The sequence below is a fragment of the Scyliorhinus canicula genome, chromosome 8 (genome assembly GCF_902713615.1).
Source record: "Scyliorhinus canicula chromosome 8, sScyCan1.1, whole genome shotgun sequence".
Classification (NCBI taxonomy): Eukaryota; Metazoa; Chordata; class Chondrichthyes; order Carcharhiniformes; family Scyliorhinidae; genus Scyliorhinus; species Scyliorhinus canicula.
Window position 1 is genome coordinate 129,346,113 of NC_052153.1, and position 26,757 is coordinate 129,372,869.

The 26,757-nt window shown below is 45.9% G+C and overlaps 1 protein-coding gene across 1 annotated transcript in view; it reads left to right on the forward strand.

Moving 5' to 3' along the window:
- ell2 (elongation factor for RNA polymerase II 2) overlaps nt 1-26,757 on the forward strand; it is a 213,132-nt gene that overhangs the window by 78,402 nt on the left and 107,973 nt on the right. Inside the window, 4 exon segments of the mRNA XM_038805237.1 lie at nt 10,715-10,760; nt 10,763-10,801; nt 10,804-10,834; nt 20,859-21,022. Of these exon segments, the coding sequence (XP_038661165.1) occupies nt 10,715-10,760; nt 10,763-10,801; nt 10,804-10,834; nt 20,859-21,022 (280 nt within the window).

Here is a 26,757-nt window from a genome sequence, read left to right on the forward strand (position 1 = left end):
CGCGAGTTCCCAGCTTGGCTTGACCCTGGACCCTACCACCCTCGACACCATCCTCGCCACCCCCTGCCAGAATTCCCCCAGTGCCGGGCATGCCCAAAACAAATGGGCTGGTTCGCTGGGCTCCCAAACACCTAATGCACCTGTCCTCTCCCTCAAAAAACCTGCTCATCCTCGTCCTGGACATATGAGCCCTGTGCAGTACCTTGAACTGGATGAGGCTAAGCCTCGCACATGAAGAGGAGGAGTTCACCCTCTCCAGGCATCCGCCCATGTCCCCTCCTCAATCTGCTCTCCCAGCTCCACTTCCCACTTAGCCTTCAGCTCCTCAACCGACTCCTCCTCCACCTCCTGCATCACCTGGTAGATGTCAGACACCTTCCCATCCCCGACCCACACCCCCGAAAGCACCCTATCCCTTACCCCCCGCGGGGGCAGCGAAGGGAACCCCTCCACCTGCCGCCGAGCAAACGCCTAGACCTGAAGGTACCTGAACATATTCCCCGGGGAGAGCTCAAACTTCTCCTCCAGCTCACCCAGGCTCACAAACCTCCCGTCAATGAACAGGTCTCCCAACTTCCTTAAGCCCACCCTGTGCCACCCCAGGAACCCACCATCATGTTCCCTGGGACAAACCGTGGTTCCCCCGCAGCGGGCCTCCACCGAGCCCCCCACTTCCCCCCTGTGTCGCCTCCACTGCCCCCAAATCTTGAGGGTAGCCGCCACCACCGGGCTCGTAGTGTACCTCGTTGGAGGGAGCGGCAACGGCGCCGTTACCAGTGCTTTCAGGCTCGTGCCTCCACAGGATGCCATCTCCATCCGTTTCCATGCTGCCCCCTCCCCATCCATTACCCACCTGCGTATCATTGCGATATTAGCCGCCCAATAGTACCCAGAGGGGTTGGGCAGCACCAGTCCCCCTCTATCGCTGCCCCGCTCCAAAAAGATCCACCTCACCCTCGGAGTCACGTGCACCCAAACAAATCCCATGATGCTGCTATTCACCCTCCTAAAAAAGACCCTCGGAATGAAAATGGGGAGGCACTGAAACAAAAACAAAAACCTCGGGAGCACCGTCATTTAACGGACTGTACTCTACCCGCCAATGACAGCGGCAGCATGTCCCACCTTTTAAACTCCTCCTCCATCTGCTTCCACCAACCTAGTAAAATTAAGCTTATGCAAAGTCTTCTAGCCACCTGAACCCCCCAGGTACCTAAAACTCCTCACTGCCCTTTTTAGCGGGAGCATACCAATCTCCCCCACTCCTGATCTCCCCGGGTGTACAACAAACAGCTCACTCTTGCCCATGTTCAACTTATAGCCCGAGAAACTCCCAAACTCAGCAAGAATCTCCATCACCTCCGGCATTCCCCCCCACCGGGTCTGCTACATACAGCAGCAAGTCATCTGCATAAAGCGACACTCTGTGCTCCTCCCCACCCCGCACCAGACTCCTCCACCTCCCCGACTCCCTGAGCGCCATGGCCAGAGGCTCAATTGCCAACACAAAAGCAAGGGGGACAGGGGGCACCCCCTGCCTCGTCCCACGGTAGAGCCTGAAGTACTCGGACCTCCTCTCATTTGTCGCTACACTCACCATCGGGGTCTCGTACAGCAACCTCACCCATTTAATAAACCCCTCCCCAAACCCGAAACACTCTAACACCTCCCACAAGTACCCCCACTCAACCTATCAAAGGCCTTCTCCGCATCCAATGCCACCACAATCTCCGCCTCTCCTTCTGCCGCCGGCATCATTATCACATTTAGCAGCCTTCGCACGTTAGTGTTCAGCTGCCTCCCCTTCACAAAACCCGTCTGATCTTCATGAAGATCTTCGCCAGCAACTTGGCGCCCACATTCAGCAGTGAAATTGGCCTATATGATGCACACTGCAAGGGGTCCTTATCTCACTTCAGGATCAAGGAAATCAGCACCCGTGACATCGACGGGGGCAAAACTCCCCCCTCCCATGCCTCATTAAAGGTCTGCACCAACAGGGATCCCAACAGGTCCGCGTATTTTTTATAAATTTCAACCGGGAACCTATCCGGTCCCGGCGCCTTCCCCGACTGGATGTGGCCAATCCCTCTAACCAGCTCCTCCAACTCGATCGGCGTCCCCAGTCCCTCCACCTGCTCCTTCTGCACCCTTGGAAATCGCAGCCTGTTCAAAAAACTCTCCATCCCCCCCCCCACCCCCCCACCGGCGGCTCCGACCTGTAGAAGTCCCTAAAGACCCCATTGACCTCTGCCCCCTGCCGCACCACATTCCCACCCCTATCCTTCACTCCACCAATCTCCCTAGCCGCGTCCCGCTTGCGAAGCTGATGCGCCAGCATCCTGCTCGCCTTCTCTCCATATTCATAGACCGCTCCCTGCGCCTTCCTCCACTGTCTTCGCCTTTCTGGTGGTCAATAAATCAAACTTGGCCTGCAGGCTACGCCGCTCCCCCAGCAATCCATCCTCCGGGGCCTCCGCATACCTCCTATCTACACTCAGCAGCTCCCCTACCAGTCTTTCCCTCTCCCCCCTCTCCCTATGGTCTCGGATGGAGATCAGCTCCCCCCTAATCACTGCCTTCAGAGCCTCCCACACCATCCCCACCCGGACCTCCCCAGTATCATTGGCCTCGAGGTACCTCTCAATACATCCCCGGACCCTCCTGCACACCTCCTCATCAGCCAACAGCCCCACGTCCAGACGCCAAAGCGGGCGCTGGTCTCGCACCTCCCCCATTTCCAGATCCACCCAATGCGGAGCATGGTCCGAAATTGCTATAGCTGAATATTCGGCATCCTCCACCCTCGGGACCAGCCCCCTACTCAGGACAAAAAAATCAATGCGGGAATAAACCCTATGCACGTGGGAGAAAAAAAAGAGTACTCCCGAGCCCTCGGCCTCCCAAAGCTCCAGGGATCCACCCCTCCCATCTGGTCCATAAACCCCCTCAACACCTTGGCCGCCGCCGGCCTCCTGCCTGTCCTAGAACTAGAACGATCCAATGGGGGATCCAGCACCGTATTGAAGTCCCCCGTCCCCCCCCCATGAAACCATGCCTCATGAAACCAGCATCATCCCAATTTGGGGCATACATATTTACCAACACCACCCTCTTCCCCCTGCAGCTTACCGCTCACCATCACATATCTGCCGCCACTATCAGCCACCACCTCATACGCCTCAAATGCCACCCTCTTCCCCACCAAGATCGCCACCCCCCCCAGTTCTTCGAGTCGAGCCCTGAATGGAAAACTTGCCCCACCCACTCCTTCCTCAGACAAATCTGGTCCGCCACCTTCAGGTGAGTCTCCTGAAGCATGGCCACGTCCGCCTTCAGCCTCTTCAGATGCGAAAACAGATGCTTCACCGGCCTATTCAACTGCTGCACGTTCCACGTGATCAGCCGGATCAGGGGGCAACCCCGCCCCTCTCCCCCGTCGACTAGCCATAGCCCATCGATTGCTCGCCCCTGGCCAGCACCCCCCACTCGGCCTGTTTCCCATGGCGATAGAACCTCACCCCAACCAGCACCAGCTCCTCCCTGGCCATTCCAGCAGCAATCCGGTATCCCCCCCCCCCCCCCCCCCCCCCCCCCCCCCCCAGGCTAGGACCCTCCTAGCCGCGACGCTCCCTCCATAGTACTCCCGTGAGCCAGCTGACTTCTGCTGACCCCGGCAACTCCCGTCCTAACTCCGACCCCTCCTGATATGGGGTCACCCCCCCCCCCCTCCCCCCCCGCCCCCGCAGCAGCTCCTTGGCACCACTCCAGCGCGGGAAAATGGAACTGATATCCATGCCCCTTGCCTCCAGCTCCACCCCCTTCGTCCCGCAGCACGGGAAACCAGAGGAAAGCCCGTGCTTTCCCACTGCCCCACCCCACCCCCTCAATGCAACTCCCAAATAGTAGTCCCACCCATCCACCAACTCCCGTACAAACAAAAACAGAACAACCACAGACCCCAACACCCCCTTAAAACACAAAACCATAACCAACATCATCCGAAAGCGGGAAAAAAAAAACCCAAACAGAATAGCCAGCAACAGCATAAGCAGTGATACAAAAAACACCCCACAGTCCCCGATCCCTAGTTCGAGTCCAACTTTTCAGCCTGCACAAAGGCCCACGCCTCCTCCAGGGACTCAAAATAGTGATGCCGGTCCTTGTAGGTGACCCACAAGCGTGCAGGCGGCAGCATGCTGAATTTCACCAGCCTGCTGTGGAGCACCGCCTTCGTCCGTTAAACCCGGCTCTCCGCTTGGCCACCTACGCACTCCAGTCCTGGTAGATACGCACTACCGATTTCTCCCACTTGCTGCTCCTCAGCTTCTTGGCCCATCGCAGAACACACTCCCGGTCACTGAACCGATGGAACCGCGCCAGAACCCCCCGCGGGGGGTTCATTCGCCTTAGGCCTCCTGGACAGCACCTCCAGCTCCAGGGCAGATGGAAAGATCCTGCTCCCACCAGCGAGTTCAGCATCACGGCCACATAAGCCGGCAGGTCCGACCCCTCCGCGAGGCCCAGGATCCGCAAGTTCTTCCTCCTGCCACTTTTTGTGGAACGCCTCGTGCATCTCCACCTTCCCCACGAGGGCCGAGACCTCATCCTCGCGCTCAGAGGCCTGCTGCTGCAACTCGAGGATCGCTGCACCCTGGGTTGTCTGGGTCTCCAGCAGCTTACTTGTCGTAACCTTCAGAGAGTCCAGCAACTCCACTTTCAGCTCCGTAAAGTAGTGCAGAAGACCCGCCTGCTGCTCCTCCGCCCACTGCCTCCACTCCTCGGGGGCTCCACTGGCCGCCATTTCGTCCACCTTCCCCCGCTTTTCCAGGGGAGCTGCTGCCGCTTTTTCCCTCGCCCCACTCCGGGTCTGCACCATAAATCCCAGGGGGTATTGCTTCAGACCCCTTTACACACCGGGAATCGTCGAATCAGCGCCGTTTGGGGCCCTTTAAAAGTGCCCACAAGTCCTATAAAAGCGGGAGCTGCCGAACGTGTGGCTTAGCTCCGCATTGCCGCCACTGGAAGTCTCCACAAAACATTTATTAATGGTGTATCATTGCCTGTGGGTAAGGCTCTAAATGGTCTTGAATATTTGATATACATTCGCTTTTTGAGTCATTTAACGAACTGTTTTTGTAGGATAGTGAACCTCATGACCAGAGTGAGTAGAGAAGAACAGGGTAATGCCCTCAAAATAAACAATTAAATGTATGCAGCACATGGTCAAACAAATCTTTGCTATTTAGTTCTGATGCATGCTTATAATACATTGTGCTATGTATTGTGACTAACTTGGGAGTTGATATTGGTCGAACTATTGAGCATTTGGGCCAAACTATACTGAAGGGTAATAAATTCTGTCTCCCACGCAGATTTGCCAATCTAGGTTAAACTATTAAGGGAGAATGCCGAGTGGAAGTTTTTTCTATTGGGAAGTATGAAATTAAAATTGAAAGATTGTCACTGGACTGCTTTTTGAACTGTTAAATTTATAGCAGCTAATCAGTACACTGTCTGTGTTGGTTCTTTGCTAAAACATTCAGAATTCATTTTATCTCATCTATTCTTTAAATATTTATCCTTTTCCAAAGATCCACTGATCTTTGCTCCCAATGATAAAAAATAAAATATATTTTATTCCAAACAACCAATAATATACACCGACACAGCCCAATATACACATAATTCACAGTTTGGTATTTTCCCCCTTTTGGTCCCCTAAACTAACCCCTCAACCCAATGGTGACAAACAGAACTTAGGACAGAAAAAGTCTCCATCGTGTTGCTTTCAACGTCCAACTGAATAAGATTAATTGCCAATCAGAGGCAAAAGGAATGGCATTGGGCCCCCTTTCCCTCCAGCAGCTCTGCCAAATCCAAAACCCCCAAAATCACCACTGAAGGACACAGCGGCATCCTCACTCTATTATCTCTGACAGGGTCTTGCAAACCACTGACCAGAAACCCCCCCCAACAATACATCCCCAGAACATAGGGGCGTGGTTCGCCAGCCCCCTCCCACATCTTTCGCATATATCATCCACTTCCGGGGAAAACCCTATGTGTCCTATGCACCACCTGAAACTGTAGAAGGCTCATCCTAGCAAAGGGTGAGGTTGAATTGATCTGGTGTAATATTTCACTCCAGGACACCCACCCAAGCTCAATTCCCCCTCCCATCCCCTCCACTGGCACATTCTCTGGTCTCAACCAGCCACCCGTAAATATCCCCAATCCACCCCTCCCCAACTTATCCGCTATGAACAACTTATCTAACAGCATGTGCTTTGGCTGCTGAGGGAATCCATGCAAAACCCCGAACCTGAAAATATCTGAATGCACTCTCCCTTGGCAATTAAAATTTCTCCTGCAACTCTGTTAGCCCCGTGAACCTCCCCTCAAAGAAAGGGTCCCTTACCATTCCCTGCACCACCACCTGTCCATCATGTCCGTCCCTCCTAGAATAAACCTGTGGTTCCCACATATTGGAAACAGTCATACGTCCTATATATAAGTGCCGCCCTAACTGCTTCCAAATTTAGAGAGACGACCCAACGACGGGACTACTAGTGTACCCACCCAGAAAAAAAACGAGAGCGGGGCTGCTGCCAGGGCTCTCAAGGTCGTCCCCACACATGAGGCCTCCTCCACCTGCATCCATACTGACCACCTTCTCCCCTGTTTCATGCTATTCTCAAGATCACCACTACAGTTTGGGGTCTACCCTTTGGGGTCCCACTAATAGTTTTGTGCCCTTGGTGTTTCTCAGTCTATCAATACAGATTCCACATCATCCGAGCTAATATCCTCCATTAAAGCATTCATTTCCTCTTTAACCAGCAATGCCACCAACTCTCTTTTTTTTTCTTGTTCTTCCTAAATACTAAATACCTCTGGATTCAGTTCCCATCCCTGGTCACCCTACATCCATGTCTCCTTAATTCCAACTATATCATACCCGTTTACATCTATTGCACAAATAATTCATCCAGTCTATTGCAAATGCTCTGTGCATTAAGACACAAAGCCTTGAGGCTTGTCTCTTTAACATTCTTTGGCCTGTTCCCATTATTTTTTACTGCGGCACTTTGATTGTGGCCATTGGTTTCCCTGCTCATCACTCTTCTTCTCATATGTAGAGAGATCTCTCTCTCTCTCTCTCTCTTTTCTCTCTCACACCCTTTTTTCTCTCTCGCATCTTTTTTTCTCTCTCTCCCTATCGCTCTTTTCTCTGTCACTCTCGGCTTTTTCTCTCTCTCTCTCTCTTTTGTTTTCGCTCGCATCGTTTGCTCTCGCTCTTTGGCTCGCTCTCGCTCTTTGGCTCGCTCTCGCTCTTGCTCTTTTCCCCTCGTGCGCTCTTTTCGTCTCTCTCTCTCCCTCGCTCGCTCACACTTTTCCTCGCTCGCTCACTACTTTCCTCGCTCGCTCACACTTTGCCTCGCTCGCTCACACTTTTCCTCGCTCGCTCACACTTTCCTCGCTCGCTCACACTTGTCCTCGCTCGCGTCACACTTTTCCTCGCTCGCACAACACTTTTCCTCGCTCTCGCTCACTCTTTTCCCCTCGCTCGCATCACGATCTGTTCCTTGCTCACATCTTCTCGCTCGCTCTTTTTCTCGCTCCTTTCCTCGCTCGCACGCTCGTTTCCTTGCTCTCTCGCTCTTTTCCTCGCTCTTGCGCTCTCTTCGCTCTTTTCCCCTCGCGTGCGTTCTCCTTGCGCTCGTGCCATCTTTCGTCTCTCGCTCGCGATCTTTTTCTCTTTCGCCTCTTTTCTCTTTCGCTCTTTTGCTCTTGCGCTCGCAACTTTTCCTCTTGCGCTCGCACTTTTCCTCTTGCGCTCGGCACTTTTCCTCTTGCGCTCGCACTTTTCCTCTTGTTTGCTCTCGCTCGATTTGCGCTCCCTCGCTCATTTGCGCTCCCTCGCTCATTGCGCTCCCTCGCTCATTTGCGCTCCCTCGCTCATTTGCGCTCCCTCGCTCATTTGCGCTCCCGTCTCTCATTTGCGCTCCCTCGCTCATTTGCGCTCCCGCTCGCTCATTTGCGCTCGCTGGCTCTTTTGCGCTCGCTGGCTCTTTTGCGCTCGCTGGCTCTCTTGCTCTCGCTCTTTTGCGCTCGCGCTCTCGCTCGCTCTCTGCTCGCGCGATCGCTCTCGCTCGCTCTCTCTCTTGTGCTCTCTCGTGGGTAGGGGGAGGCTCTCTCTTGCTCTGCTCGCGCAAATCAAAGGTGATTCAATTCCGGTGGGCGAACATAGTCTCCCAAATAGAGAATTCCAGCCATCAACGGCCTTTAGCAGCAGGACCAATATGAAAAGAAATAGAATTCAATATATTTCATTTTTGTAGAAAAATAAAAACAGAGCTACAAGACTTTGTTTATGAACTTTTAAATTCCAGAAGTCCACATGGGCAGTTTCCTGGAATGTTCTTTTGGTGTTGAAACTTCTCCTTGGTTATTTTTACAGCAGTATTAAATGGAAGGTGATCGTAGACAGGTGTTTTAAATTCTTGTGCAATGGACCAGGAAAATTCACATGTCTAGAGGAAAATACTTGGTTACTTTGGAAAAAATCAATCATAAATCACATTACTATGGATGCAAGCAGGTTCGTTTTATTTGTTCATTTTCAGAGTGTCATTGGAAAGGTTGATGTTTATTGCCCATCTGTCGTTTCCCTGAAAAGGTAGTGGGCCACCTTCTTGAATGGCTGCAATGGTTTGGAGACATTGTGCTACAAGTGTGGTAAAACAGTGACTTGGCCCGTTCAGAAAACTGCTAAGAGTCAATGTTTAGGTAGACAGAGTCACTTACAGAAATCTGTATAAAACAGTAGATTACCTCCCTGAAAGGACATTAATAAACCGATTGGATTTTAGCAACAATCAGGTAATTTCATTATCACTTTTACGGATGTCCGCTTTTATTTTCATATTTTACACTGGATTAAAATGATCATATTGCCACGATATCTTGTTCTTTGGATTATTTGTTGGTCCAGATCTCTGGATTACTAGCCTGCTAACATAACCACTAAATACTCCTAAATTTGATTGCACTTGTTTTCTTGCTTTACTCGGTACTCACAATACGTAGTTTTAAAGTTTATCTTTTGTAACATTTAATTTTTAACATTAACCCGATTTCTCTGTCTCCAATGCTGCCTTACCAGCTGAGTGTTCCCTGCAGACACGTGTCCCAATCTTATTTTGTTTTCTATGAAATTTATTAGAACTAAATGACATTTTCCCTTCCTGGTTTGCTGTCTGAAAAATCTTCATTGCGATTGGCTGTTTAACCTGTTTGATGGCATCACTATTACGGGGGTGTTGGAGATTCCCTAAGGGTTGGCACCAGAATGACATGTATTTATCTTTATTGCCGTACAGTACCTCTGTTGTAAGAAGTCTGAATATTTTCATAATGCTGCGAAACTAGTTTATCCTTGTCGCATCACTAAAAGCACAAGGGCAAAAAGTATTTTGAAGGGTGAATAAAATGTTGACTTTTATTTCAATGTGATGGGAATGGTGCTTCAATCATATTGAGCCATTGTCATACCCCATGAGCAATACTGTACTGCATTTGAGCACTGAAACTCAGGCCGTAATTTTTGAACTCCAGTGAATTGCCCCGCACTGAGATGCATCGAAAAGTAGATCACAAACTTTGGATGGTTCTAACTGTGTTGCAACAATAGTTACCCAAAGTTGGAGGAAGTAGAAGCACTTCTAGCTTCTGCTTAACTATAGCACTGACTTGCCTGTCCGTTCCGTTGTCCAACCACACCCCCCCCCCCCCCGCCCGAACTCTGTCAGAAGGTACATCCCATTAAGTTTCGAGGGTATACATTAATGATTCACCAGAATGATTTGGGGATTTAAAAGTACGTTAACAGATTGAAAAACTTGGTTTGATTACCTTCGAATTAAAAATTTTGGGTGTTCTAAATAATGTTTTCCAAAAGCTAAAAGAATTTGATAGAGCCAGGTGCAGAATGCTCTGATGGGGAAATCCTGAACATTTATCCAGATGCATTTTCCAGCCAAGGGTAGTGGAAATCTGGAAACTCCCTCAAAAGAAGCTGTGCATGCTGGCTGGCTCACTTGAAATTTTCAAGCCCTGGCTTGATAGATTCTGTTGGAGTAAGGGATATTGAGGAATGTGGGTAAATGGAGTTGAGGTATAGTCAGCCATGTTTATAGAATGCTGGAACTGGCTCCAGGTTTATGGAATAACAGAGAAAGGAAAGAACATTGAATTTGACTAACCACGTATCAAAAGCTTTAGCTTAATCAGTGCATTCAAATAAATGTTTCCTTATGAATGGACACTGATTTCTTTGACCATTATTTCATTTTGCTGTTTCGGTGATCTGTTGAAATTATTATAAAGGCATAAGCTAATAAAATGATTGGTACTGAGGCCCGAAGATGAGCCATTAAGTGTCTTCTAAGAGTATGGAAATTTTATTGCCAGGAAGCTACAGCTTAGAACATTTAGCTTGGTTAGTTGTGCTAACTGAGTTCCTCCTGCATTCAGTTCTTCAGTGTATGAAAACATTGCTAGATAGACTTTTTTCTTTAGTAATATCATTCTGTAAGCACTATGCTGAAAAGGTATGTTGATTAATTTATCCAAGAGTAGCCTACCTTTGATCTGATTTGATTTGATTTGTTTTTCTTAAATGCTAGCTTTTATTTTCCTTTCTCCATAGTCAATAAAGATTCCAAGAACAGATGCCCGCAACGAAGTGCGAAATTTTGATTTTATGTATCCAATGTTGGAAAAGATAACCCTCAGGGAAGTTTGACTGTGTCCAGCAGTATGTCTCCAGGTACTGTAAATCAACTTTTCTTTACAGTGAAAAATTCGAGTGAAAAGACTCATTGGAGGCTTACTATTTAGGATACGTACATTGTATCCTGTTGCATGTTTATTTAGCAAGCTAACTTGATCAAAGATTGCCCAAGCCAACCTGCTTGATTTAATGTTAAATCATTTATTTGCACTCCGGTTTCTTTTATGTAAGAAGTCAATTCCGATTGGTTTGACAGTATTTTGATCTAAAGGAGTGCATGGTGAGCAGTTGTAATTTGTTGTCAGTGTTAGTGAATGGGGCACATCACTTAAATCATCTCAATTATTGCAAATAAAAAATGGGCTTGAGGTATTATTAGGCTCAAACTTTATTCCACAATATCAAGAAATCAAGAATTTTATGGTTTGTTGGACCATTTCAAGAACCTCGTCTTGTTGATTCAATCTTGTTTCATGAGTTGAAATGCAGATCTTTTCCCCATTTTCTGCTGCAAATCAATGGCTATAAGAAGAAACAATAACCATTCCAATTGATGAAACAGTGTTGATGAAAATTGGCAAACAGGTACATTTAAATGATATTTTGAACTAGGAACTGAAGTAGTAATAGTTTGGAAGGCAAGTATAACAGAATTGGTTAACACACATTTCACCTCTGGACTCCTGGCTTGAAATTAAGCTAGAATGATGGGATAATTGTTTGGTATCTTTGCTGCTGTGGAGGTCTTCTACAAAATGACAATGAAGCCTGCTTCGCAGAACGCGTGGGTCGACAACATTATCCCACAAATTGTTTTTAGAAGTAAACTTGGACAATACCCACCCAGCCATCAACCTCTGTTCACTACAGGCTGCTAGACTTCAAGGGTTAATCCATGTGGTGCTGGCGTCAATGGGGCATGGCCTGAGCTTTTGCATCTGAACAGTGCCCTCATGGCTTCTTTTGCTGATGGTTGCATACAGCCAGGACAAGTGGTCCCTGATTGCTTGAGTGCAAAAAGGTGGAAGACCTGGATTTATTTTACTATGTTAACAGTGTGCACCTTCGCCTCACTGCTGACTGAAAGATCTGGGCCTATCATATGTTCACCATGGAAATTGGGGATAGGTGGAAGATTCATATTAATACTTAACTTAAGAACATAAAAAACTTAAGAACTGGGAGCAGAGTAGGGCCATCTCGAGCTTGCTCTGCCATTCAATAAAACATGGCCGATCTTTTTGTGTACTAAGCTCCACTTGCCCCCCCCCCCCCCCCCCCCCCCCCCCCCCCCCCCGCTCGTCGTAACCTTTCATTCCTTTACTGTTCAAAAAATCTACCTACCTTTTCCTGAAAAACATTTTAATGAGAGCCTCAACTACTTCACTGGGCAGGGAATTCCACAGATTCACAACCCTTTGGGTGAAGAAGTTCCTCCTCAACTCGGTCTTAAATCTGTTCCCCCTTATTTTGAAGCTATGCCCCCTAGTTCTAGTTTTACCCGCCAGTGGAAACAACCTCCCTGCTTCTTTCCTGTCTATTCCCATCATAATTTGTTTCTATAAGATCTGCCCTCATTCTAAATTCCAATGAGTATAGTCCCAGTCTATTTAGTTTCTCCTCCTAAGCTAATCCTCTCAACTCCGGAATCAACCTAGTGAATCTCCTCTGCATATCCTCCATTGGATGTTGTTCTTTGTGTAAACATCCACCTATTTTCAGCTCTGTAGTGTCACCCAACTCATCCCTAGCTCAGCTCATCTGCTGTCAAAACCCTTGTCCAAGACTTTATTCACCCGAGATCAGTGCTATTCTGGCCAACCTCCCAAATTGGATCATAAACACGAGGACATTCATAACTCTGCTGCCCAAGTATTTACTCTCGCCCAAGTCCTGTTCACCCATTACCTCTGTGTTTGCTGATCCACATTGGCTTGCAGTCAAGCAACACCTCAATTTTAAAATGATCATCCTTGTTTTCAAATCCCTTCATGACCTAGCCCCTCCCAAGCCTGACAACCCTCATCTGTTGCTCTTCCAATTTGGGCTGCTTGAGCATCCCCAATTGTAACTGCCTCATCATAGTGATCATGCCTTCACATGCCTAAGGCCTAAGCTATGGAATTCCCTCCCTAAACTCCTCTGCCATTCAACTTCTCTCTTCTCCGTTAAGATGTTTCTCGATACCTACCTTTGATCAAACCTTTAGCCATCTGCTTTAATGTGTTTTCTGGCTTGGTGACAAATTTTGCATGACTGTTTCTGAGAAGCTTCTTGAGCCACTTTGTTATGTTAAAGGTACTGTGTTGATGCAGGTTGTCGCAAGGCATATGGTCATGGCATAAAGGGAATATTGTTTCACGTACGTTTGTTCTAAAGTGGGGAACATATTCCAGCACTGGAATCCCTCACTGATGACCACAACAAGACATTTACTTCCTAGCTCAATACTAATCAAGTTGGAATAATATTTGGAATTACTAAAGCAGTTCTAAAACGGCATCAAGAGAATGTAAGCAACAGAGCAACAAATGGCAGATATTTTAAATCCATATTGCTTAAAAGCCTTGGGTGGCCAGGTGATGTTTACACAAAGAACAACATCCAATCTCATCATTGAGATATAAGCAGTAAAAAGGGCTTTAAAAAGGCCCTTAGTATACAATGTTGTTTCAAGCAAACATTTTTATGGGCATATTTTCTGGTGAATTTCACATTGGAAGTATATAATACACTTGCCATTGATGTATTAATACGTGCATAAGTGGTTTAAGGTTGTCGAAGGTACGTAAACCAAACATGTTTCTTTTTAAATTGTGCTGTTCTGTGATGTACAACATTAGGGTTTTTTCCATTTGCTACTGTTAGTTTATAACTCGCATTGATGTCTTTTTGCTAAAGCTCCCCACATATGCTCATATTGACCTCATTTATAACTAATAAATAAAGGACAATATATCCTAACAGACTGGTGTAAATATACAGATTTCCAAAGAGTCCAGCAAGAGGAGGAACTGAAGATGAATTGAGGATATTGATGGCTAAACCAAAATTGCATAAATCGTCTTTCAACTGCTAGCTTTTGAAACCATATTATTTCATGTAAATAGGAGAAGACCAGACAGCCTTTTGAGCCTGCTCCACCATTCAGTCTGATGGTGGCTGATCTTTGACTTCAACTACACTCATCTGCCAGCTCCCCAAGTCCTTTGATTCCCTGAGATCAAATCTGTCTGTCTCAGCCTTAACATATTCAACAATGGAGCATCCATAACCGTCTGGGGTACAGAATTCCAAAGATTCAGAACCCTGTGAAGAAATTCCCCTCGTCTGAGTCCCACATGATCAGCCTCTTGCCCTGAGACTGTGCATCCCCCCAGCCCCCGTGGTCTTGATTACCCAGCCAAAGGAAACAGCTTTTCAGTATCTACTCTGGTGAACCTTTCATTCTTCTAACTCCAGAGAATATCAACCCATTTAGTTAGCCTCTCATCATAGGATAGCCCTCTTATTCCAGGGACCAATCTAGTGAACCTTCATTTAATGCCTCCAAGCAGGTATATCCTTTCTTCAATATCGAGATCAAAATTGCCCACTGTATTCCACCAAAGCAGCGTACAATTGTAGAAAGATTTTCTTATTTTTGTACTCCAAATTCCACAGAGAATTCGTAGAATCCTTACAATGCAGAAGGAGGGCATTCGGCCCATTGAGTCTGCACTAACCCTCTGAAAGTACACTCCACTTAGGCCCATTCCTGCCCCATCCCTGTAACCCCGTGCATTGATCATTGCCAATCCACCTAACCCGCACATCTTTGGACTGCAGCATTCCATTTGCTTTCCTGCTGCACCTTCTCTTTTGGCATTAGAGTTTCTACAGTGCAGAAGGAGGCCATTTGGCCCATCGAGTCTGCACTGGACCTCTAAAGAGCACCCTACCTAGGGCACTCCCCATCCCTGGATATTAAGGGGCCATTCAGCATGGCCAATCCACCTAACCTGCACATCTTTGGACTGTGGGAGGAAACCGGGGCACCCGGAGGAAACCCACGCAGACACTGGCAGAACATACAAACTCCACGCAGTTACTCAAGGCCAGAATTTAACCCGGGTCCCTGATGCTGTGAGGCAGCAGTGCTAACCACTATACATGTGATGGTCGCGTAGTGGTAATACCAGTGAACTAGTAATCTCGAGGCCCAAGCTAAGGCTGAGGGGGCGCAGGTCCCATCACACCATGGCAGTTTGTGGAATTTAAATTCAGTTAATTAAACCGAAACACAAATTTGCATTTGATAAGGTTCCCCACGGTAGGCTCATTCAGATAGTTAGGGGCATGGGGTTGCAGGGAAATATGGCTGTCTGGATACAGAATTGGCTGGCCGAAGAAGACAGTGAGTGGTAGTGGATGGAAAGTCTTCCACCTGGAGGTGGAAAGTATTCCGCCTGGAGGTCGGTGACCAGTGGTGACCTGCTGGGATCTCTTCTGGGACCTCTGCTGTTTGTGGTTTTAATAAATTACTTGGATGAAGAAGTGGAAGGTTGGTGGGGTTGTAGATAGTGTTGAGGGCTGTTTCAGGTTACAATAGGACATTTACAGGATGTAGACTGGGCTGAGGAGTGGCAGATGGAGTTCAACCAATGTGAAGTGATTCATTTTGGAAGGATTTGAATGCTGAATACAAGGTTAAAGGCTGGATTCTTGGAAGTGTGGGGGAACAGAGGGATCTTGGGGCAGAAATCCCTCAGCGTTGCCACCCAGGTTGGTAGGATTGTTAAGGCGTATAGTGTGTTGGCTTTCATTAACAGGGGGATTGAGTTTAAGAGCTACGAGGTTTTACTGCAGCTTTATAAAACCCTGGTTTGACCACACTTGGAATATTGTGTCCAGTTCTGGTCACCTCATTATAGGAAGGATGTGGATGCTGTGGAGAGGGTGTAGAGGAGATTTACCAGAATGCTGCCTGGACTGGAGGGCATGTCTTATGAAGAAAGGGTCTAGGGCTTTTCTCACTAGAGTGAAGAAGGAAGAGAGGTGACTTGACAGAGTTGTTCAAGGTGATGAGAGCCATGGATAGAGTGGATAGTCAGAGACTTTACCCCAGGGCGGAAATGGCTGTCACGAGAGGACATAATTTTAAGGTGATTGGAGGAAGGTATAGGGGAGATGTCAGAGGTAGGTTCTTTACACAGAGTGGTGGGTGCGGGCGCGCACTGCCTGCGGAGGTGGTAGAGTCAGAGTCATTAGAGATATTTAATCGACTCTTGGGATAGGCACATGGACAGCAGTAAATTAAAGTGGGTGTAGGTTAGGTTGATCTTAGATTAGGATTAATGGTCGACACAACATCATGTGCCAAAAGGTCTGTACTGTGGCCCAAGGGCAATTAGGGATGGGCGACAAATCCTGACCCTGCCAGCCACTCAAACATACCATGAAAGGATTAAAAAGTACATCCAAGTCCCTTTGAAAATCAGCACATAGAATTTTCATGATTTAAAAAAAATAATTCATAGAATCATAGAATCTCCACAGTATGGAAGGAGGCTATTCAACCCATCAAATCTGCATTTACCCTCCTGAAAGAGTGCCCTACCTAGTGTCAGCTCTCTACCCTATCCCCATAACCCAGTAACCCCACCTCACCTTTTGGACACTAAAGGCAATATAGCATAGCCAATTCACCTAACCTGCACATTTTTGGACCGTGGGAGGAAACCGGAGCACCCGGAAGAATCCCATGCAGACATGGGGAGAAAGTGCAAACTTCACACAATCACACAAGGCCAGAATTGAACCCGGGTTCCTGGTGTTGTGTGGCAGCAGTGCCACCGACCATGCCACCCTTTTCTGCTTTTTCATTCTTACAACTAGGGTGAATAGCCGCACTCCTTTCCCCCACTTACAACTTTATTTTTGCAAAGGGGCTGCCGTTCAAACAAGCCCGACACAAATTCCGCTACCTGGGGATCCAAATAGCCCATGACTGGAAAGGGATCCACAAATGGAACCTCACCGGCCTGACGGAGGAAGTAAAAAAGGACCTGCAAAGATGGAACACACTCCCGCTCTCCCTCACTGGGAGAGTCCAGACGATCAAAATGAACGTACTGCCCAGGTTCCTCTTCCTGTTTAGATCCATTCCGATCTACATCCCCAAGGCCTTTTCAAAGTGCTGGACAAACTTATCATGGCGTTCGTATGGGGGGGTAAAAATGCTAGGGTCCCAAAGAAGGTCCAACAAAAAACAAAATCCAGGGGGGGGGGGCTAGCCCTCCCGAATCTACAATTCTGCCACTGTGCGGCAACAGCCGAGCGAGTAAGGGGATGGATCCAGGAGCCAGAAGCCGAGTGGGTGCGTGCGGAGGAGGCCTCCTGCATGGGGACCTCCCTCCGGGCCCTCTCCACGGCAGCACTCCCATCCCCACCCAAAAAACACTCCAGCAGCCCAGTGGTGACAGCCACCCTCCAATCCTGGAACTAACTGCGGCAGCAATTTGGCCTGACCAAAATGTCGGACAAGGCTCCCATCTGCAACAACCATAGGTTCACACCAGCACTGACTGACGCCACCTTCAAAAGGTGGAGGCAGGACGGGGGGACACTGACAGTCAGAGACCTATACACGGACGACAGGATCGCAACACTGGACGAACTGACAGAGAAATTTTGACTAGCTGGGGGGAACGAGCTACTGTACCTGCAACTCTCAAACTTCCTACGAAAGGAGACAAGGACGTATCCACAACCGCCACGACAGACACTACTGGAAGACCTACTGGACGCCAGTATCCTAGAGAAAGGGAACTGTAGCGACATGTATGACCGACTGGTAGAAAGGGACGACACCGTACTGGACGCAACAAGAATGAAATGGGAGGACGACCTGGGGATGGAGATAGGGTGGGGACTCTGGAGCGAAGCACTGCATAGGGTCAACTCCACCTCCACGTGCGCAAGGCTCGGCCTGACGCAACTAAAAGTGGTACATAGAGCCCACTTAACAAGAAACCGTATGAGTAGGTTCTTCCCGGAGGTGAAGGACAGATGTGAACGGTGCCAAAGAGGCCTGGCCAACCACGCCCACATGTTCTGGTCTTGCCCCAGACTTGTGGAGTACTGGACAGCCTTCTTCGAGGCTATGTCCAAAGTGGTGGGGGGTGAGGTGGAGCCATGCCCGATAGTGGCGGTCTTCGGGGTTTCAGACCAGCCAGATCTATTCCTGGGGAGGAGGGCGGACGCCCTTGCCTTTGCCTCCCTGATCGCCCACCGTAGAATCCAGTTTGGCTGGCGGTCAGCAGCACCGCCCAGAGCTGCAGACTGGCTGTCCGACCCCTCGGAATCTCTCCAAATGGAGAAAATCAAATTCGTCATCAGAGGGTCAGACGACGGCTTCCACAGAACGTGGGAGCCATTCATGGAATTGTTCCGGGACCTGTTTGTGGCCAACGAACAAGAGGAAGAATAGTCGGGTGGCCAAGAATCAGGGGAAAATGGACGGGGATCGGGGGAAGGTAGCCGGGGGGGGGATCGTTATGGGGGTTTGACGGCAAGCTAAGGCCCAAAACCAAACTATAAATAAATGCCTATAAACATGTGCCTCGGCCATATTGGGGAATGTAAAATATGTATGCCGGCTAAAGGGGGCGGCCACAATTGTTATTATGAAGATGCTTACCTATAAATATACATGTTAATTTTTGCGTGTGTTTTTTTTTCTTCTCTAATGATTTGTAATATGTTGTATATAAAATATGAAAACTCAATAAAAAAAACATTAAAAAAAAACTTTATTTTTGCATCCTCTTCAAATTTGGAGATATTACACTTATCTCCCTCATTCAGGTCATTAATATATAATGTGAACACTTGAGGTCCTAGCACAGATAATAATCATAATCTTTATAAGTGTCGCAAGTAGGCTTACATTAATACTGCAATGAAGTTACTGTGAAAATCCCCAGTCGCCACACTACGGCACCTGTTGGGGGGGGACACAGAATTCAGAATGTCCAATTCACCCAACAAGCACGTCTTTCAGGACTTGAGAGGAAATCGGAGCACCCAGAGGAAACCCACTCAGACACGGGGAGAATGTGCAGACTCCGCACAGACAGTGACCCAAGCCGGGAATCCAAGACAGGTCCCTGGCGCTGTGAAGCGGCAGTGTTAACCACTGTGCTACCTTGTTGCCCTCCCTGCGTTACCCCACTAACCACTGCCTGCGAATCGGAAAAAGATCCACTTATTCCAACATTTTGTTTCCTCTAACCAGCTTTTTATCCATCTCGAGACACTACCCACAATCCCATACAATTTATCTTTACATAGTAATCTGCTCTTGCCGAAAAGCCTTCTAAAATTCTAAGTAAACCACATCCACCAGTTCTCATAGATAGAATTTACCGTGCAGAAGGAGGCCATTCAGCCCATCAAGTCTGCATCGGCCCTTGCCAAGAGTAGGCCTATTTGAGCCGATGCTTCCACCTTATCCCCATAACCCAGTAACCCCCACCTAACCTTTTGGACACTAAGGGACAATTTAGCATGGCCAATCCACCTGACGTGCACATCTTTAGACTGTGGGAGGGAGCATCCGGAGGAAACCCACACAGACACTGGGGAAAAAGTGCAAACTCCACACAGTTATCTGAGGCTAGAATTGAACCCGGGTCCCTGGAGCTGTGAGGCAGAAGTGCAAGCCGCTGCTGCCCTTCTCCCTGGTCCACTCTACACGTTACATCTTTAAAGAATTCTAGTAGATTTGTCGAGCATGATTTCCCTTTTGTAAATCCATGCTGACTTTGTCTGATTGTATCATTGCTTTCCAAATGTTGTGCTATGAAATCCTTGATAATGGACTGTAGCAACTTCCCTACTCCAGCATTAGGCTCACTGGTCTATATTTCCTGAATATTCTCTACATTCCTTTTTGAATAGCGGGGTTACCCCCCAATCTGTAAGATTAGTTATCCTCCAGTCTGTAAGAACCATTCCAGGAGTCCAAAGAATTTTGGAAAATAACCATCAATGGATCTGCTATTTCTGGGCACTTCTGAAGTACTGTGATGAAAATTATCAGGCTCTGGAAATTTATCTGCCTTCAATCCCATTAATTTCCCCAAAACCATTTCTTTACTAATACTAATTTCTTCAGCTCCTCACTGAAACCTGTGTTTCTCACAACTTCTGGTATATTATTCATGTCTTCCTTGTGATTTCTTTGTTCCCTGTTATGAATTCCCGTTTTGACTGTACCTACATTCGTTTTTAATCAATATTTCTCTCCTAACATACCTATAGAAACGTTTCCAGTCAGTTTTTATGTTTCCCACTAGCTTACTTTCCTGTTGTATTTTCCCCCTCTTAATCAATCCCTTGGTTCTCTTTGCAGAATTTTAAAGTGTCCCCAATCCTCAGGCTAATTGCTTTTTCTGCTAATTTGTATGTCCCTTCTTTGAATCTAATACTGTCTCTAAATTCCGTAGTAAGCCGTGGTTTGGCACAGTTCTACTCTTGCGCCAAATAGGAATAAATAACTTTTGGAGTTCAGCTATTCATTCTCCTGATTAGTAAATTTATTGAAGACGTTTTGATGATTTTTCATAAAACCATATTATTTTGTCTGATCATGTTATGGTTTTCTAAGTTCATTAAGATTTTCTTCATAATAGATTCTAGCACTTTCTGATGACTGATGTCCAGTTAACTGGCCTGTCAGCCCCTGTTTTCTCTCCCTCCTTTCTTAAATGGTGCCCCTCTCCCAGAATGGATTGTCACAACTGAAAGCATGTTATTGGTGCAAACAAATTTGATTAGACAACCCGTTTCTGAACTGCAGCTACAATATCGTCTTGAGTAATTAAGTAATTATGCCAAATTTGGGAAATAGAATAAGAGGCATATATACTGGTACCTTTAAAATATGCCATTTTTTATAACTATTTTTAATAAACATTTGATCAAATGTAGCTAAAATTCTGTTTGTTATGAAGGTGATGGAACTTAGTGTTAATATAGGAACTGCTAACTTAACATCCACTCTCTATCTCTTTAGCAATGGAGTTTCAGAACTGGACTGCTTTGGAAGCATACAGGATAAAATTACAATATGTGCAACAAATGATTCTTATCAGATAACACGAGAGCGTATGACTCAAGCAGAAGAGGAAACCCGTAGTCGAAGTACCAAAGTTATTAAACCTGGTGGCCGATATGTAGGTGAGGGCAAGTGTTTTTGTAACTTTACAGAAAAGCAGAATTCAGTAAAATATGTGAAATCGAACAATTGATGAGCAATGCCATATTTTGAATGCGCATTTAAGGGCCGAGAAGAAGTATAAGTGCATGTGTCATCATTTTCTTTGTCAAAATAATGACATACAAGTTTATTTCTGGCTGTTGTGCTTTCTAAGAGCTGAAAAATATCCAAACTGGATGGAAGCGTGGTTGTCGCAACATCTGATGGTGTTTATATTCCAACAGCAGAAATACCTGTTTTCATAATGCTGTGACCCAAGTGCTTTCCTTATGTGTCCTGGAAAGTCAATGCTGAAGTCAGTGACTACATTGAAGAGTAAAATGATCAGGTTTACCACATATGAATTTCTGCTTAATTTTTTTATTACCTCTGACCAAGCTTTTGGCAATCTGTTCTAAAATCTCATGTGGCTCAGTGTCACATGTTGTAAATACTCCCAAGAAGCACGTCTGTACATGTTACTTTGTCAAAGGCATTATATAAATGCACATTGTTATTGTGGAGTTCATAGAAGCAAGACTTCGATGCTCAGTTTTATCCTTTTATTCCACTGATTTATTCTTGTTTCTGTCTGGAAATATAGTCTTGTGATATATTGCATATCCTGAGGGACCAGGGAAATTGATGTTGAGCTGGCCACTGCATTGTTGTGCACATTATAACCCTATTTGGACCAGGACAGAAATATCACAATGGTATTAAACTAGTTCAGAACATTTAGTGAAGCAACATCAAATCTGTCTTAACGGAGATGAGGAGAGACCTGAGAAATTATATTTGTTCTGTCATTATTACAAGTAGTTCATATTTTCAATTACAGCCAACAGGAGATCCATGCATTTACTTTCAGATGTGTTTGTCTTGCTACTAGAATTGATTTATGCTGCATTACACTAGAAAATCCTTCAGCTGTATGTAGTGTTTAAAATTATCGTGTGACCAATTATCAGACAATATGTTTTGAAGATCCTTACACTTTGTAAGCAAAATTTAAGATTTGATCTTGCACCGACTGTTTACAAATTGAAATTATGTAACTTTTGCAAAGCTGATTTTTATTGGCTTGGAGAAAGAATAAAGGGAGATTTTCAATTTATGTAGCACCATATTGCATCTCGGCATGTTTCAGAACATCATCTGTATCCAAAGCATAAAGCATTCTTTTGTCTCTTCTTGCAAGCTCCCTTGATTTATTTAGCCAGGACCAAACACCATAATCCTCAGATTATCTGCATACCAGGGTCTTTCAAATGTAAACAATATTCCATTAGCTATCTGTAAACAAGTAGGTGACTTTCAAGGTTTATTAGCAGAACACTTCACCTGCAAATCAATGATTACCTCACAACACCTTAATCACAGTTCTAGTAGTCATACTTCTGTATGCATCTTAACCCAGGTTTTAATAAGATTACTGCAAAAGATCTAAAATATGACATTTTTACATCGATCAGTGTGAATCTGGAGGATTACAAACTGAGCATTACTGACTAGGATATTGCTATGTAGATGCTGCTTGATAGCATTTTCGACAACCCATCACTTTACTGATGATCGAGTTGGATTACTTCTGCTTTATGGCAGCACGATAGCACTTTTTGGCTTCCCAGCACCAGGGACCTGGGTTCGATTTTCGGCTTAGGTCGCTGTCTGTGCAGAGTCTTCATGTTCTCCCCATGTCTGCATGGGTTTCCTCCGGGTGCTCCGGTTTCCTCCCACAAGTCCCAAAAGACGTGCTGTTGGATAATTTGGACATTCTGAATTCTCTGTGTACCCGAACAGCCACGGGGTGTGGCGACTAGGGGATTTTCACAGTAATTTAATTGCACTGTTAATGTAAGTCTACTTGTGACGCTAATAAAGATTGTTATTATTTTTGTGGACAGGACTTAGATTGGCAACCTTTCACATTGCCAGGTAGATAGGCAGCACAGTAGCATAGTGGTTTACATAGTTGCTCCAGGGTCACAGGTTCGATTCCTGGCTTGGGTCACTCTCTCTGCGGAGTCTGTATGTTGTCCCTGTGTGTGCGTTGGTTTCCTCCGGGTGCTCCGGTTTCCTCCCTCAGTCCAAAGATGAGCGGGTTAGGTGGATTGGCCATGCTGAATTGCCCTTAGTGGCCAAAAAAAGGTTAAGTGGGTTACGGGGATAGTGTCGAGGTGTGGGCTTGGGTGAGTTGCTCTTTCCAAGGGCCGGTGCAGACTCGATGGGCCGAATGGCCTCCTTCAGCACTGTAAATTCTACGATGCCTGTGTTGTAGCTGTACTGGAACAGTTTTTCTCGGGGTGCGACTGGTTCTGGAGCACGTCTTCAATGCTGTTGCTGAAATGACGTCAAGGCCCATAGCCATTGCAATATGCAGTGCCTTCACCTGTTTCTTGATACCATGTGGAGTGAATCAAATTGGCTGAAGACTGACATCTGATGCTGAAGACCTCTGGAGGAGGCCAAGATGGATCATCTCAGTACTTCTGTCTGAAGATGGTAGAAAATGCTGCAGCCTTTGCACTGATGTGCTGGGATCTCCTGTCATTGAGGATGGCGTTATTTGTGGAGTCTCCTCCTCCAGTTAGTTGTTTAATTGTCCACCATTATTAATGACTGAATGTGGCCGTCCTGCAGAGCTTAGATATGATCCGTTGGTTGGCGAATTGTTTAGCCCTGGCTTTTGCATGCTGTTAGGAATGCATGTAGTGCTGTGTTGTCGCTTCATCAGATCAACACCTTTTTAGCTATGGCTGGTGGTCTCCTGACCTGCCCTCCTGCACGCTTGACTGAGCTAGTGCTGATTCCGCAATGTGATGGTAATGCCAGAGTTGGGATATGCCATTCCATGAGGTTACAGATTGTGGTTGAATACAATTCTGCTGATGAGACACCGTGCCCCATGGGTGTCCAGTTTTGAGTTGCCATTACTGTTAGAAATGTATCCTATTTAGCACCATGGTAATGCAACACAATACATTGGAGGTAATAGCAAAATACTGCAGAGACTGGAATAAAAACAGAAGATGCTGGATAAACCCAGCATGCCTGGTAGCATATGTGGAGAGAGAAACAGAGTTAATGTTTTGAGTCGGTATGATTCTTCTTGAGTTCTGTTCCCAAAGCAGGTTTTTCCAGGAACAGGTTGCTAGTCTATGGCCAAAGGCTTATAGCTCAAGGGGCACCACTCTACATCAAGCATGGCTGACCAGGAGTCTCTTCCCCCGCTTACCGCCTGCCATTGGGATGTCAGAAAAATTTTGCTCAACCTGTTGGCTGTGTTATGAAGTCACCTTTCTTGGCCATCAAATCCTGGGGTGGGACTTGAACCTTGTGCTTCTGGCTCGGAGGCAGGGGCATGACCCGCTGCACCGCAAGACCTCCATCTTTGATGTGACACCTTATCAAATGTCATTGGAAATCCACGTACACCACGTCTTCAGGTTCCTCTTCATCCACTTTGCTTGTTAATTCCTCGGAGAACTGTAATAAATGAGTTAAATATGGTTTCTGTTTCACAAGACCATGCTGACTGTACCAGATCCTATTATGATTTTCTAAATATACTGCGGCACCCTCTTATAATAATGGATTCCATGAATTTCCCTATGAAAGGGTTGCTGAGCCACTTCAGAGGGCAGTTAAAATTGATCATCGTATTGCTGTGGGTTTGGAATCACAAAGGCCAGATCAGGTATAGGCCAGCCCAGGTAAGGATAGCTGGTTTCCTTCTTTAAAGGATTAGTGAAACAGATAGGTTTTTGCAACAATTGATGATTGTTATCTTGGCCCTATGGCTGAGATTAGCTTTATTTGTCAGAGTTTTAATTGCATCAGCTGCCATGCTGGGGTTTGAACCCCAAACCCCAGAGCATTAGCCTGGATCTCTGGATTCCAAGTGTAGTGATATCACCACAATGGCACCGTTTTCCCACCATATCAACTTGCAGCTCTCTTATCCTCCTCACGGCTTACATTCTCACCTAGTTTTGTATCGTAAGCAAACTTGGATAATTTACCCTTTATCTCTTCGTCTGAATCATTAAAATAGACTGTAAATAACCAAAGCCCCAGCACTGATTCTTGTGGCACCCTGCTATGCACTACCGACCAACTTGAAAACAGCCTGCTATTCCTCCTCTTTCCTTCCTGAATGTTAACCAATCTTCCATCAATCTTACTGCTGATTAAACTTTTTGTGTGGCACCTTATTGAATGTCTTTTGTAAATCCAACATACTACACCTACTGGCTTCCTTTTATCTATCCAACTGCTTGCATCCCCCATTAAAAAAAACTAATAGATTTGTCTAAAATGATTTTCATTTTGTAAAACCATATTGACTCTGATCATACTAGATATATTTTTTTTAATAGCTTGTTAAGGCTTCTTTAATAGATTCCAGCATTTTCCTGATGACTGTCAGACCAACTGCTAGTTCCCTGGTAGTTCCCTGTTTTTCTTTTGTGCGTCTTCATTTTTGAAAAGCAATGTTAGGTTTGCGAACTTCCAAACTATTGGGACCGTTCTATAATCCAGGGAATTTTTGAAAATCATAACCAATACATTCACTGCCTGTGCAACTACTTTTAGAACTCTGGGATATCAGGTCCTGGGGGCTGTTGACGTTTAGTTCCTGTATTTTAGAGATGGATTGTGAGATAAATTTATCCAATATTTTGGATGCTTTGGAATCTCATCTACTGATGACAGCACTCAAAGTATTGCATAACATGAAACTTTCATGCTACTGGATTCACCCGAGTAGCATGGGAACATCTGCCATTTAGTTATCTGAAAGGGAAAACTGTACAGGTCTCTGGGGAACAGATAAGGGAGTGGGATTAGCTGAGTGTTGCAGTGAGCCAGCATGGACATGATGAGCCAAATGGCCATCTCTTCTGCTAGAATCATATAATGTTTACAAATTTCTCCCAATAGATTTTCTCTTTAAATTAATTATCTTAAGCTCCTCACTCGTATTAGCCCTTTTATTATCCTCTTCCGAGCATATATTTGTCTCTTCTATCATGAAGACTGACATATTTATTTTAACATCTCTGCCATTTCCTCATTCCACATGATAATTTCTCCTCCCTTTGCCTCTAAGCAATCAATATTTTCTTTAGCTCCTTTCACCTTTTTTTATATATTTCTCAAAGCTCTTACTGTCAATTTTTATATTCCTGGTTACTTTATTCTTTTTTAATCAACTATTTAGTCATCCTTTGGTTTCTAAAATGTTCCCAATCGTCTGTTTAATACTCTTCTTTCTAACATTATAGGTGTCTTAATCTAATGCTATCATGAACTTCAATGGTAAGCCACTCGCTGATCTTTCTCGCTGAGTTTTCCTTTTTAAATCAAATTTATTTTTTGATCATTTTGGATACTTTTTTTACATTTTACACTGTTCGGTCTATTTACACCATCAGCCATAGCCAGCTCTCCTCATACCTATTTAAATGGCTTTTTAAAGATTTTTATTTGGATGGTATAGGCTGCAGGGCAAGAACAAATTTTATAGAAGCTGTCTGAATTTGGAGCAAAAAGCAAGTGCAGCAGCAAGCTGGGACCCGATTAGTGTCCCAAGAATGGGTGGGGACTATGGTGGTGGTGTTAATGTAGCAACTCTAAGACTTTTTGATAGTATTTCAACCCAAAGCCAGAATGAAATGAAAATCGCTTATTGTCACAAGTAGGATTCAAA